Source organism: Eriocheir sinensis, unplaced genomic scaffold (assembly GCF_024679095.1).
Source record: "Eriocheir sinensis breed Jianghai 21 unplaced genomic scaffold, ASM2467909v1 Scaffold612, whole genome shotgun sequence".
NCBI lineage: Eukaryota > Metazoa > Arthropoda > Malacostraca > Decapoda > Varunidae > Eriocheir > Eriocheir sinensis.
The window spans coordinates 110,001-123,771 of record NW_026111957.1 but is presented as its reverse complement, the minus strand read 5'-3'; the positions used below and the strand labels follow the sequence as shown (position 1 = coordinate 123,771).

Genomic DNA, 13,771 nt, shown 5'->3' with positions numbered 1-13,771 from the left:
ATGACAGAGGCTTTCATCGATATTGCCTCGTGATCCCGAAAAGAGTACTACTTTAGTTCGAGAATTTGGTTCCCACGCCAGTCTCGAGCTTACTGTGTCACACCGTTTCACTCGTTGATGTAGTAGCATTTGCATTAACGGTGGTTGTGATGGTGCACCATTGTCAAAGTCGTAATACTGAAATAGTAACATCGCCGCTGAAAAAGTAAAACATCCCCCCTGAAATAGTAACATCGCCGCTGAAAAAGTAAAACATCCCCCCTGAAATAGTAACATCGCCGCTGAAAAAGTAAAACATCCCCCCTGAAATAGTAACATCGCCGCTGAAACAATATATCACCGGTGAAATAGTAACACATAAAAGAGAAGGAAAGAAATAAGGAAGGAAGAAGCGAAGGAGAGAAAGAAGAACGGAAGGAAATAAAGGAGAGCAGGAAGAAAGTAAAGAAGGAAATAAGGAAGACAAACGAAGCAAGAAAAAGGAAGGAATCATGAGTAAGTAACACGTGACAGCCTGGCACTCCGTCGATTATAGATTATTTCCTGAAGAGAAGAACGTCCCAGGCCCGCAGAGTATGCCATCATCTCTACACGTCACGGCACGGGTATGTAATAACTAAAAGAGCATAATCATAACGGGATAAAGGCAAAAAACTTACCCGGTGGAGGTATCGTCTGCCTCCCGCCCGGTCACTCTAAAGTCAAAATCAACGTTGCCAGATTGTCGTACTGAGGCTCTTATATTTGCCGATTTCTGACCCCAAATCTGTCTCCTCCACCCCGACAACTAGATTATTTTAAAGTTATCGTTGAAATAGTTAATTGTTGGTGGGGGGGTTTGCGATAATTATGAGTCAGAGGCCGGAAAATGTGATGCTCTGAGTACGATAATTTGGCAAGGGTCATTTTCAGGACACAAAATATAAAAACCCAATATTAGTTACTCCTGAATTGCGAGTGTTCATTGGCTTATCAGGACAGATACAGAAATTCTATCTATTCCATTTACTGGTACTTAGAAATTGCGTGTGTACAGCAGTGTTCAGTACTGCCTCTTTATCCAATTCGTGACACACAAATTCCCAAATCCTTCTGTATTTACTTAATATAGTCGTGTTGGCCCTACGTGTTCATTAATGTCTCAAGAGCTAATATTAACATCCCATTTGATCATATGTGTGGTGTTTTGTACTGCATGTAGCCTAGTAAATACTGCTGTCTTTTTCAGTAGGCCTACTTTGAGTTGTACATGTCATGTTTGTTGTGTAGTTAATTAAAGGTTATGGCCTATGCTTAGTTACTTAACAAATATTACATTTCAGTGATGCAACAGTACGTAGGAAGCACCATTGAAATAACACAACTTATTTTGTCTTCTTCATGGTGCTACCTACACATGTATTAATAGTTGTATAATCACACTCTGTCCTGCCTGGGGGTTGGGATGGCATGTTCCTCCCTTCTCCCTTGTTGTTTACCTGCAACAATAAACTATCAATCAATCAATCAATCATATCTTTTTCCCTGGCCTACGGTTTACTTATCATACAACTAACCCTTATATTTTAAAGTCTAACCCTATTTTCAAGGCGTTTCCATCCCCTTGTGTATTTTCGTTGTGAAGCTTGGGAAAGGGCCTGATAATGAACCCTCGCAAGGGAGTCAATGCGTATCTTCCGTGAGAAATGCAGCCAAGAAAAGAATAGTAAACTAATATAAACATTTTACTGAAGACTTGCCATTGCCAACAGAATATTTCACACAAAGCTCTACCAAGTGTGTTTGCTTTCCCCAGTGATATATGTAGCCAAGAAAAGAATAGTAAACTAATATAAACATTTTACTGAAGACTTGCCATTGCCAACAGAATATTTCACACAAAGCTCTACCAAGTGTGTTTGCTTTCCCCAGTGATATATGTAGCCAAGAAAAGAATAGTAAACTAGTATAAACATTTTACTGAAGACTTGCCATTGCCAACAGAATATTTCACACAAAGCTCTACCAAGTGTGTTTGCTTTCCCCAGTGATATATGTAGCCAAGAAAAGAATAGTAAACTAGTATAAACATTTTACTGAAGACTTGCCATTGCCAACAGAATATTTCATACAAAGCTCTACCAAGTGTGTTTGCTTTCCCCAGTGATATATGTAGCCAAGAAAAGAATAGTAAACTAATATCAACATTTTACTGAAGACTTGCCATTGCCAACAGAATATTTCATACAAAGCTCTACCAAGTGTGTTAGCTTTCCCCAGTGATATATGTAGCCAAGAAAAGAATAGTAAACTAATATAAACATTTTACTGAAAACTTGCCATTGCCAACAGAATATTTCATACAAAGCTCTACCAAGTGTGTTAGCTTTCCCCAGTGATATATGTAGCCAAGAAAAGAATAGTAAACTAATATAAACATTTTACTGAAAACTTGCCATTGCCAACAGAATATTTCATACAAAGCTCTACCAAGTGTGTTTGCTTTCCCCAGTGATATATGTAGCCAAGAAAAGAATAGTAAACTAATATAAACATTTTACTGAAGACTTGCCATTGCCAACAGAATATTTCATACAAAGCTCTACCAAGTGTGTTTGCTTTCCCCAGTGATATATGTAGCCAAGAAAAGAATAGTAAACTAATATAAACATTTTACTGAAGACTTGCCATTGCCAACAGAATATTTCATACAAAGCTCTACCAAGTGTGTTTGCTTTCCCCAATGATATATGTAGCCAAGAAAAGAATAGTAAACTAATATAAACATTTTACTGAAGACTTGCCATTGCCAACAGAATATTTCATACAAAGCTCTACCAAGTGTGTTAGCTTTCCCCAGTGATATATGAGCCAAAGTTGGTAAACAGATGACACACTGAACTAATGTCAACTTTTTCTCCATCATCCTGCTCTTGCCTGAAGAACATTTCATACTAAATCCTCCCAGGGCAATGCAGCCTAATATCAATCATTTCAATGAACTTGCCCTTATCCGAGGGATAGTTCATACTGTTACAGACATGGCAGGATGCTATCTTGCAATAAATCTTGATAGAAAGTCCAGAACACTGTGGACAGCATCATGCAGATATTTTGGGGATCACTTACAAATCATACAAAAGTCCATCTTTTTTCATATTCTACCAAAATTCATTTTGGACCAACTAACTAAATCATGATATATACCAAAATTAGGATATTTGACCTTTTTTTCATAAAAAAAATCATGTTAAAGGTCATTTTTTGCATGTTTCATTTAAAGATCCATGATCCATTGATCAAATGACACCAAAATTAATCTAATAATATCAAAATGAGGACCAATTAAGTAATGTTTAGGGGGCATCCGAAATATACTTCATATAATTGTCCCTAAATTTGAATACATGCAGTGCATAATAAAAACTCAATCATAATATACAAAAAAGAAAAAAAAATAAGATTATACAAACAAAAACATATTTGTCTTAGGATACATATGATTAAATGAATTAACCATACATATCCGCGTGTTTATTCTTACAAGTCATTTCCTTCCATAAAACATAAGACATCAATATGTAACAGCAATATTACAAGGGCTATAGTGTTATCAAGTAGAGATGAAAGCTGCAGAATAAATACATTTCCTTAAGAATATTCCAGACGGCTTAGAGTGACATAACAGAGAGTAATCAGTGGTTTGTTAACCATGGCCATGAGCAAGAGTTTGAGTTGGTTGACCCATAACATGCGATGGAACACACACACACACACACACACACACACACACACACACACACTGTAAGCTTTTATATGTGTATATATATATATATATATATATATATATATATATATATATATATATATATATATATATATATATATATATATATATATATATATATATATATATATATATATATATTATTTCCTGATTCCCTTTGCCTGCTGTCATTAGCTTTTCTTTAATACAGCAACCATCTATTAATTTGTATTCTTTTCTATATAATTTCTTGCACTCCAGACTACAGACTTCCTCCTTTCACTTGTTGACTTCCTTTACTACAGCGAATGTCCATTAATCTGTAAGCTATTTCTCTATGTTATTTCCTGCACTCCATACTACAAACCTCAATCTGACAACCTTTTATTTAATGCAATAGCACATCCATTGATCTGTAAGCTTTCTATGCATATAATTTCCTGCATTCCGAACTTTAAACTTCCTCACTTCATATACTGACCCAATTTTTCAGCTAACTCAGCATCAATTAGACAACCTCTCACTTGACAGACACTCCACTCACAGTTACTGTCAACTTTAGGCTTTCCTCCTCTCCTATAATTTCAACAGAGGCAACACCCCAACCTGGCTACAGTAAATAGGATGACAGGATGATTTACCCAAAAGTAGCTGATGACAAACCTGGACATCAGCAAGAGTGGGGAGATGACATAGTTTTCCTTCACAGGGTAATAAATCCATCAAGTTGGAGTTTGTTTTTGCTACTGATGATCTAGAGTAAATTCTTTATAATCTGAATTCCACTTGAAAAAATACAATGGACTAATTCATGCAAATATGAAATTATAATAAAAAAAATGGAAATAACAGAAAATGAGGATCCCCTAAATACATTAGTTTATAAGGCCCCCAAAAAAAAAAGCCTGAATTCATGAAACCAGATTATAATCCCCAAACAGGAAACAGCAGTCCCTAAAACATGTAATCATGATCCCAGAAAAAAGTCTGGATGATGTAAACAAAACAATTTAATTCCCTGAAACAGGGAATCACAGCCTCCCCCTCCTCCTAAAAATCTGAATTCGTGAAAGCAGGAAACTTTGAGTCCCCTAAAAATGGTCAGAATCTTGAGTGCAGGAAATTATGAAAAGAATTGAGTTGAAGGACTTTTACTAGAGTCCTTTTCAGTCTTCCTCATTATGTGAACTCCCACTGGCTCCTGTCCTAGCCAAGCCTTGCCCCCTGGGCACAACCCTCTAATGATTGAGACAAGGCAGCAACACAAGCATGAGCCAAACAGAAAATTAAATAAACATCTTTACTCTTATGCTTCTTCCAGACACACTCACGTCACACCACTTCTTCACTGCTCTGTGACTATCAGCAGCAGGAAAAGAAGAAAAAATCTCTTAACTGTAAAACAATAACACAATAATAATGACAATAGTAATGATAATGACAGTATAAGTAGTAATAATAATAATAATAATGATAGTGGTGATAATAATAATAATAATAATAATAATAATAATAACACACACATACAAATAATAAATCTTCCTCTCTTCCTTCCCTTCAACATTATGTACACTACTATGTATACGTACATAAATAAATGTTTCCTCTGGAGCGAGCAACCTTACTAAGTCACGAAAGACAGAGCTCATACCAACCAACAGTACTGCCTCAGGGCAAGGCAGTGTGCAGGCAAGTGGATGAAATGTTTGGACCTTGGACACAATAAACCAGCCAGCCAGCCAGCCAGCCTGCCTGCACAAAGCACTGCACATTGCCAGAATGCATAGAATCTTTGGGATACATGTCACAACTCAGGGAGTAGCGACGTGATGACCTAGCCTACAGTATTATCCTTACACCAGTGGTTCCTAGCCTTTTCTATGATGCACACCCCAAGGGAATGTTTGATTGGTGTTCACACGCCCTACAAAAGCAATATCACATTTGAAGATTTACAAGTCTAATTTCTAATTTTCTAACCACATGCAAAACTGTGATGAACAAATCAAACAAAAAATAAGCTTTTAACTCATTGTATAAAATGCACATATGTATTGAGCAATTAATTTTTAATTTACTAAAAAAAATTGTAAATAGTAAAATCAATCCACACAAGCCACTCTTCATCACACCCACCAAAATTCCATCTCCCACCCCTGGGGCAGCAGGCACCCCACGGTGGGAACCCCCCTCCTCCCATACCCTCCCTGCCTCCCTCCTCCCATACCCTCCCTCCCCCCTTCTCCCATACCCTCCCTCCCTCCCTCCTCCCATACCCTCCCTCCCCCCTTCTCCCATACCCTCCCTCCCTCCCTCCTCCCATACCCTCCCTGCCTCCCTCCTCCCATACCCTCCCTCCCTCCTATACCCTCCCTCGTTCTGCTCCTTACTTCTCCCCTGTTCTATACCCTATACCTGTATACATACTGTACACATTGCACACACTTTCCCTTCTTCTATGCATACTCACACCCACACCCACACACGCACACACATGCAGATATGAACATGATGGCAGACTCAAATGTGTCTACCAGATAAGATTCATTCCAACACTCACTCAACAATAAGAGAGAGGACTGAAGGATAAACAATTCAATAGAAATGTCAACCTAAAAGGCATCTCAATTCTGTCTGGTGCAGCTACACTAAGGTAATCTCTGGCTAAAGAAATCAAAGGCTTCTATCTACTTACAGCACTAGAGGGACATAATATTGTATCCACTCATTAAATATAAAACCTAAAAGTGTAAATTACTGGCCTCCTGCAACTCCAATCAAAATCTTAAATACCTAACATTGTGCCCAAAATTCCTTCTTATGCAAATTATACACTTGAAAGAGGCACTGAATGTTCGAATATTTAAAGTCTAACTAATATTAATGAACTAGGATACTTTACAAGGGTCCATGTGACACACTGTACTGCCACCATTCACATCCAGCTCAAACTATCTGAGGAAAAAGTAACTGTGACCTCGGCAATGACGCACACCTCTCACAAAGCTACCGACAAACATTTCCCAGGCGACGGAATCTTGACGAACACTGACAGGGAAGGCTCGTGGGAGGACAAGAATGAAGGGGACAAGACGTTGGGGCTTGACGCATTCAAGAAGGTGCAGCAAGATGTGATTCACCAGATAATAATGAGTGAAAATGACAATACTTTGGAGACTGAAAGTGTTAAAAAAAGACAGCCACAAGACATGATAAAGGAAACTGTTATGACTTTATGAGTTGAGGAAGAATGAAGAGGACAAGACTTCGGGGTTTGACATGTTCTGAAAAGCTGCAAGGTGACACCAGACAATCATTATGAGTGAAAATGACAACACTTTGGAGAATGACAGTGTTGAAAGGCAGTTGCAAGACATGACAAAGACAACTGTTATGACTTTGGGAGTTGAGGAAGAGTGAAAAGGACAAGACTTTGGGGTTTGACACATTTTGAGAAGTTGCAAAATGTGCTTCACCAGACAATTATTATGAGTGAAAATGACAACACTTTGGGAATGACAGTGTTCAAAAGGACAACTGCAAGACATGAGAAGAAGACTGTTATGACTTTTATGAATGATTACCATAAACATGACTTTCGGGGGTGATGTTTTGAGAGGACGATGCAAGATGTGATGCAGAAGATAATTTTTATGAATGAAAATGACAATAGTGAGGGTTGGTAGCATTCCGAGATGAGAACGATAAGATGTTATTCAGGAAATTATTATGAGAGAATGACATAAAGAATGAATGAAGACACTGCCCTTGAACTGACTCCTCTGCTGGAAAAAAAAAAAACATTATTCAGAACAAAAGTGATATGAATGAAAATGAGGTGATGAGTTGATGACAGTGAAAAGACAAAAGAATAAAAACATGATTCAGAACAAAAGTGATATGAATGAAAATGAGGTGATGAGTTGATGACAGTGAAAAGACAAAAGAATAAAGACATGATTCAGAACAAAAGTGATATGAATGAAAATGAGGTGATGAGTTGATGACAGTGAAATGACAAAAGAATAAAGACATGATTCAGAACAAAAGTGATATGAATGAAAATGAGGTGATGAATTGACGATAGTGAAAAGACAAAAGGATAAAGACATGATTCAGAACAAAAGTGATATGAATGAAAATGAGGTGATGAATTGATGACAGTGAAAAGACAAAAGAATAGACATGATTCAGAACAAGTGATGTGACTGAGACAAGTGATATAAATGAAAATGACAAGACTTCAGGGATTGATTGACATGTACAAGTTATCATTGCAGACTGAGAAGAAAAGTATCATGAACAAAACTGACAAGCCTAAGGACTGAATGAAAAGGACACAACCTCAGGACTCAACAGACATGTATAAGCTAACATTGCAAGACATGATTGAAAAGAAGAGTATCATGATTGAGAATGGCAAGACTAAGGGCCGACATGTTCGCTTCAGAGGACAGCTGTTATCCAGAAGACAACCCCAGACCAAATATAGACGACTCTCCTCCTCACATCAGCTTTGGGGATCAAGGACATCTTTTGTGCTCTGGGTCAGTGCTGAAGGCAAGACTTGGTACCTTTTATGTCCTATCTGTTTATTCTTGTCCACTGCATTTTTTTCCATTCCTCTGAAGTTCGATATGCAACTGAACAATCATAAAAATAAAGAATATAAATCACTCTTAAGTCACCTATGTCTTATCTTAACACCTCGGTTAAATGTCCGAGATGTTTATTTTCCTGATATAAGCATTGTGTCACAGAAACTGGTGGACATCCCCAAACTCTCAACACACTGAGGAAGATTAAAAACATGACCTGCAGAAGGAAACACACATTGAGAGGGAAGAAAAGACCCCGAACTCTCGACACACAAATGGAGGTTAAAAACATGACCCACGGAAGGACACACACACCGAGAGGGAAGAAACACAGAACAGTCGACAGTACAAAGACCAAAGGTATTTATGTGGATATTAACAGGTGTAAGATTTTCACTGGCAGAGATTGAACAACTCCTCCTGGCACTCCATATGCAGATAGTACTTGTGTACCTGAGCAGGAGGACAAATAAAGGTGTGGTTACTATTCAAGAAGGTTACTCAACATTACAACCATCTGGGAGAACTTGGTATCAATGGTATCCAGTATGAAAAAGCTACGGCAAAGTTCTATTTCATCTTTTTTTGTCTTTTTTTGACTAGTCTTTTTCCTGCAAACTGTAACAAGGAGATCAAGAAGCATGAGATCAGCTGAGGGCACTTAATCCAAGCTGCAATGAACGTTGAAAAAGATGTACAAACAGACGCTGAGGAAGGAGGAACAACTGTATCTCCCGACGAGTGGTTACGAGACGCTTGCTATGGACAAAAGTCACGTTGGAAAGAGCTGCCTTAAGCATGGATGGCAATGGTGGTGTTTGAGTTGAAAATCCACCAAGTTACATACGATGGGATGGGGGTTAGTCTGTAGTCATGCATGTGTTTGTGTGTGTGTGTGTTTCCGAGTAGCCAAGGTGTGTGTGTGTTTCTGAGTAGCCAAGGTGTGTGTGTGTTTCTGAGTAGCCAAGGTTTGTGTGTGTGTGTGTGTGTGTGTGTGTGTGTGTGTGTGTGTGTGTTTCTGTGTAGCCAAGGTGTGTGTGTGTGTTTCTGAGTAGCCAAGGTGTGTGTGTGTGTTTCTGAGTAGCCAAGGTGTGTGTGTGTTTCTGAGTAGCCAAGGTGTGTGTGTGTTTCTGTGTAGCCAAGGTGTGTGTGTGTGTTTCTGAGTAGCCAAGGTGTGTGTGTGTGTGTGTGTGTGTGTGTTTCTGAGTAGCCAAGGTGTGTGTGTGTTTCTGAGTAGCCAAGGTGTGTGTGTGTTTCTGAGTAGCCAAGGTGTGTGTGTGTTTCTGAGTAGCCAAGGTGTGTGTGTGTTTCTGAGTAGCCAAGGTTTGTGTGTGTGTGTGTATGTGTGTGTTTCTGTGTAGCCAAGGTGTGTGTGTGTTTCTGAGTAGCCAAGGTGTGTGTGTGTTTCTGAGTGGCCAAGGTGTGTGTGTGTTTCTGAGTAGCCAAGGTGTGTGTGTGTTTCTGAGTAGCCAAGGTGTGTGTGTGTTTCTGAGTAGCCAAGGTGTGTGTGTGTTTCTGAGTAGCCAAGGTGTGTGTGTGTGTGTGTCTTCGTAGCGATGGTGTGTGTGTGTGTCTGCGTTGCCTAGGTGTGTGTGTGTTTCTGAGTTGCCAAGGTGTGTGTGTGTTTCTGAGTAGCCAAGGTGTGTGTGTGTGTGTGTTTCTGAGTTGCCAAGGTGTGTGTGTGTTTCTGAGTTGCCAAGGTGTGTGTGTGTTTCTGAGTTGCCAAGGTGTGTGTGTGTGTGTTTCTGAGTTGCCAAGGTGTGTGTGTGTTTCTGAGTTGCCAAGGTGTGTGTGTGTTTCTGAGTAGCCAAGGTGTGTGTGTGTTTCTGAGTAGCCAAGGTGTGTGTGTGTTTCTGAGTAGCCAAGGTGTGTGTGTGTTCTGAGTAGCCAAGGTGTGTGTGTGTTTCTGAGTTGCCAAGGTGTGTGTGTGTTTGAGTTGCCAAGGTGTGTGTGTTTCTGAGTTGCCAAGGTGTGTGTGTGTTTCTGAGTAGCCAAGGTGTGTGTGTGTGTTTCTGAGTAGCCAAGGTGTGTGTGTGTTTCTGAGTAGCCAAGGTGTGTGTGTGTGTGTTTCTGAGTAGCCAAGGTGTGTGTGTGTTTCTGAGTAGCCAAGGTGTGTGTGTGTTTCTGAGTAGCCAAGGTGTGTGTGTGTTTCTGAGTAGCCAAGGTGTGTGTGTGTTTCTGAGTTGCCAAGGTGTGTGTGTGTTTCTGAGTTGCCAAGGTGTGTGTGTGTTTCTGAGTAGCCAAGGTGTGTGTGTGTTTCTGAGTAGCCAAGGTGTGTGTGTGTTTCTGTGTAGCCAAGGTGTGTGTGTGTTTCTGAGTAGCCAAGGTGTGTGTGTGTGTGTTTCTGAGTAGCCAAGGTGTGTGTGTGTTTCTGAGTAGCCAAGGTGTGTGTGTGTTTCTGAGTAGCCAAGGCGTGTGTGTGTTTCTGAGTAGCCAAGGTGTGTGTGTGTTTCTGAGTAGCCAAGGTGTGTGTGTGTTTCTGAGTAGCCAAGGTGTGTGTGTGTTTCTGAGTAGCCAAGGTGTATGTGTGTTTCTGAGTAGCCAAGGTGTGTGTGTGTTTCTGAGTAGCCAAGGTGTATGTGTGTTTCTGAGTAGCCAAGGTGTGTGTGTGTTTCTGAGTAGCCAAGGTGTGTCTGTGTTTCTGAGTAGCCAAGGTGTGTGTGTGTTTCTGAGTAGCCAAGGTGTGTCTGTGTTTCTGAGTAGCCAAGGTGTGTGTGTGTGTGTTTCTGAGTAGCCAAGGTGTGTGTGTGTTTCTGAGTAGCCAAGGTGTGTGTGTGTGTGTGTGTGTGTTTCTGAGTTGCCAAGGTGTGTGTGTGTTTCTGAGTAGCCAAGGTGTTTTCCACATGTCATATACAGTGTGTTTGAGTTGTCTCCATATTTACGTTTATCTACAGTAGCTTATTAAAACCTGTGTGTATGTGTGTGTATATGATTGTGTGTATGTGTGTGTATATGATTGTGTGTGTGTGTGTGTGTGTGCATATGTGTTTTGTTCTGGTATCCTCCCCAGCGTTGCCAAATTATCGCACTCATCACATTGCATTTTGTAGTTTCTAACCAATAACGAATGCAAAAACAAATAAACAAACATCAATTAATAGGAGTTTTAACGCTAACTTCAATTTTCTATCGTTATTTGTGTAGGTACGAGAGTTTGAGGCTTAACCCTTTCTTTGCGCGTGGGACAGAACGCGACTATCCCCTCAGGCGCAGTCAGGTAGCCCAATGGGGGGTCTCTTTCAACCTCTGTATCTCAAAAACTATTTATCACAATTAAAAAACAAAAACACCACTGGAAAGAGGAGGCCCAGATCTATAGGAGTCGGTTATGTATACCTCTCCTGCGAATGTACATGCACGTTCAGGGAGTGACGAATGTGAACACCTACGTCAGTGCGTGCGGGATGATCAGCCAAATTGAGGGAACTGCGGACATCTTTCCTTGAGATTCTGGCAAGGCTGTATTGTCAACTGCAATATTTAGAACTATTTGGTCAAAGAATCAGTCAGGTGATAGGTGAAGCTATGCAAAAATGCCACTATATTGGAAAAGAACATCCACCAGTTACTCGTCCGTAGATTTGTCGTGCTGGACTGATATGATTTTCCACCAAATTTAGTGAAAAACCCACTCAACTGGTAATCCTGTGTTGTGAAAAATAGAGTTGGAACACTCTCATACGCGGGAGATTTGAGTGCGGCTGGAGCTCACAGCGAGTGTTTATCACCACCAGCAAATACGCCTAACGCTCGCTGCGAGCGTTTAGCAATGAAAGGGTTAAAAGTAATAAAGACGAAGTGGTGAATACGATAATCTGGCAACGCTGATCCTGCCCCAACCTGTTACAACCGTACTACCTGCCTCCCCACATTCACCGATCTACATCTGCACTCTACCTGTCATCCCTCTGGTACAAGCTACTGCCTCGCAAGTGTATTAAGAAAGCAAGAGTACAGCTTCTGATATCTGGCAAGGGCTGGAGACCTCTCGTGTTTCGTGTTTTCTTAGGAGCAGTGTTGTTGTCTGTTCATCTCCCTTGTTCAGCCCTTTCTCTGTTTTTCTACAATGTATTAGGCTTGCAAGAGAGAATGGGAGAGCATGAAGATAAGACAAAGATGCTAGACTAAGTGAGTTGTCCCATACTGGCCTACTGCTACCTCTGGAAGGTTTCAAACTGAGGAGCAATGTAAGAAAATAGTAACTGAACACCTGTATTCTTGTGTGTGCGAGGGAGAAAGGGCCAGAGACAAAGACAGAGACAGTGAAAGAGAAGTAGTAGAGTATCCAGAAGCCTGTATGTTTGTGTATGAGAGAGAGAGAGAGAGAGAGAGAGAGAGAGAGAGAGAGAGAGAGAGAGAGAGAGAGAGAGAGAGAGAGAGAGAGAGAGAGAGAGAGAGAGAGAGAGAGAGAGAGAGAGAGAGAGAGAGAGGAAAAGACAAAGACAGATACAGAGCGCCAAAGAGATATAGTAACGTAGGGAAAGAGTAACTGATCGCCTGTATTCTTGTGTGTGGGTGAGAGAAATAGAGAGAAGGACATAGTGAGAGACACAGAAAGGTCAAACAAATTCACGTAACGACAAATAAAAGAAAGACAGCATGAAACAAGGGACACAGATCCAGACTGGTATAAGAGACACAGACCGGATCAAAGAAACGGAACCAGACAAACAGACAAAAAAAAAGAGAGGAAGAGAGAAACATAGGAAGCACAGACAAATTCACATACCACCAAATAAAAGAAAGGCACAGAACAAACCAAGGAGCACAGATACAGACAATACGAGAGACACACAAACACAGGATCAAAGAAGCAGAAGAGTACAAACATGTCCCACTCTCATCACATATAGCTGTGGATGAATCTATTTCAAAACATGCATATCTGTGAAAGACTTACTGGTCAGACACCCCCCCGCACTGCATCTCCTCTCAGGCAGACAGCTCAGAACTCGGGATAAGTCTGTGTTCTGGGTACAAGATCACACACACACACACACACACACACACACACACACACACACACACACACACACACCACCTCATCCCCCCACACTGCTTGCCGTCCTGTAGTAAGTGTCGTTACTGGTTGTCTGTTCAAGTTTCACTCTGTACTTCCCAACAGTTTCAAATCCTTGTTTTATTATCTCCAATTGCTCATGTTTAAATACACAGATGCCTCCCATAAAAGGAACAACTGAGGAAGTTCACAAAAAATTCTCTAACAGTACATTCCATACCTTGAATTGCATTGTGATTCTATTATTTTCAACCACTGATGCGTCCCTAGCACAAAAGGAACAAGTGATGAAGTTAACAAAATTTATCTTAGTAAATTGCATACTCTAAATTGCAGTGTGGTGTAGATGTGCAGCCTGGAGACATGTATTTGGAAGATTAAGTCATGGAGTGTTTTTTGTCCACAACT

General features: G+C 40.3%; 2 protein-coding genes across 56 annotated transcripts in view; one reads left to right on the top strand and one right to left on the bottom strand.

The window, feature by feature from the left end:
- The first annotated feature begins 6,084 nt into the window (after nucleotides 1–6,084).
- On the top strand, nucleotides 6,085–12,666 carry LOC126993428 (keratin-associated protein 10-4-like). Of its 50 annotated transcripts, none has more exons than XM_050852503.1 (11): nucleotides 6,086–9,321; nucleotides 9,404–9,459; nucleotides 9,559–9,612; nucleotides 9,737–9,871; nucleotides 9,930–9,983; nucleotides 10,102–10,211; nucleotides 10,288–10,339; nucleotides 10,427–10,669; nucleotides 10,701–11,051; nucleotides 11,083–11,109; nucleotides 11,149–12,666. In XM_050852503.1, exons 1-11 carry the CDS (start codon nucleotides 9,221–9,223, stop codon nucleotides 11,238–11,240), a joined length of 1,275 nt encoding a protein of 424 aa, XP_050708460.1. In that variant the 5' UTR covers nucleotides 6,086–9,220; the 3' UTR covers nucleotides 11,241–12,666. The 50 variants fall into 50 exon arrangements, with proteins under 50 accessions (XP_050708491.1, XP_050708484.1, XP_050708493.1 ...); XM_050852499.1 differs by having other exon boundaries at nucleotides 9,559–9,639; XM_050852520.1 differs by having other exon boundaries at nucleotides 9,559–9,666; nucleotides 9,845–9,871.
- Nucleotides 11,650–13,771, bottom strand: part of LOC126993427 (E3 ubiquitin-protein ligase rififylin-like) — a 17,787-nt gene continuing 15,665 nt past the window's right edge. For all 6 annotated transcript variants that reach the window (XM_050852486.1, XM_050852490.1, XM_050852491.1 and 3 more), the window contains one exon: nucleotides 11,650–13,771. This exon is cut by the window's right edge and continues 1,049 nt beyond it. The gene's annotated coding sequence lies outside the window, so the exon portion shown is untranslated.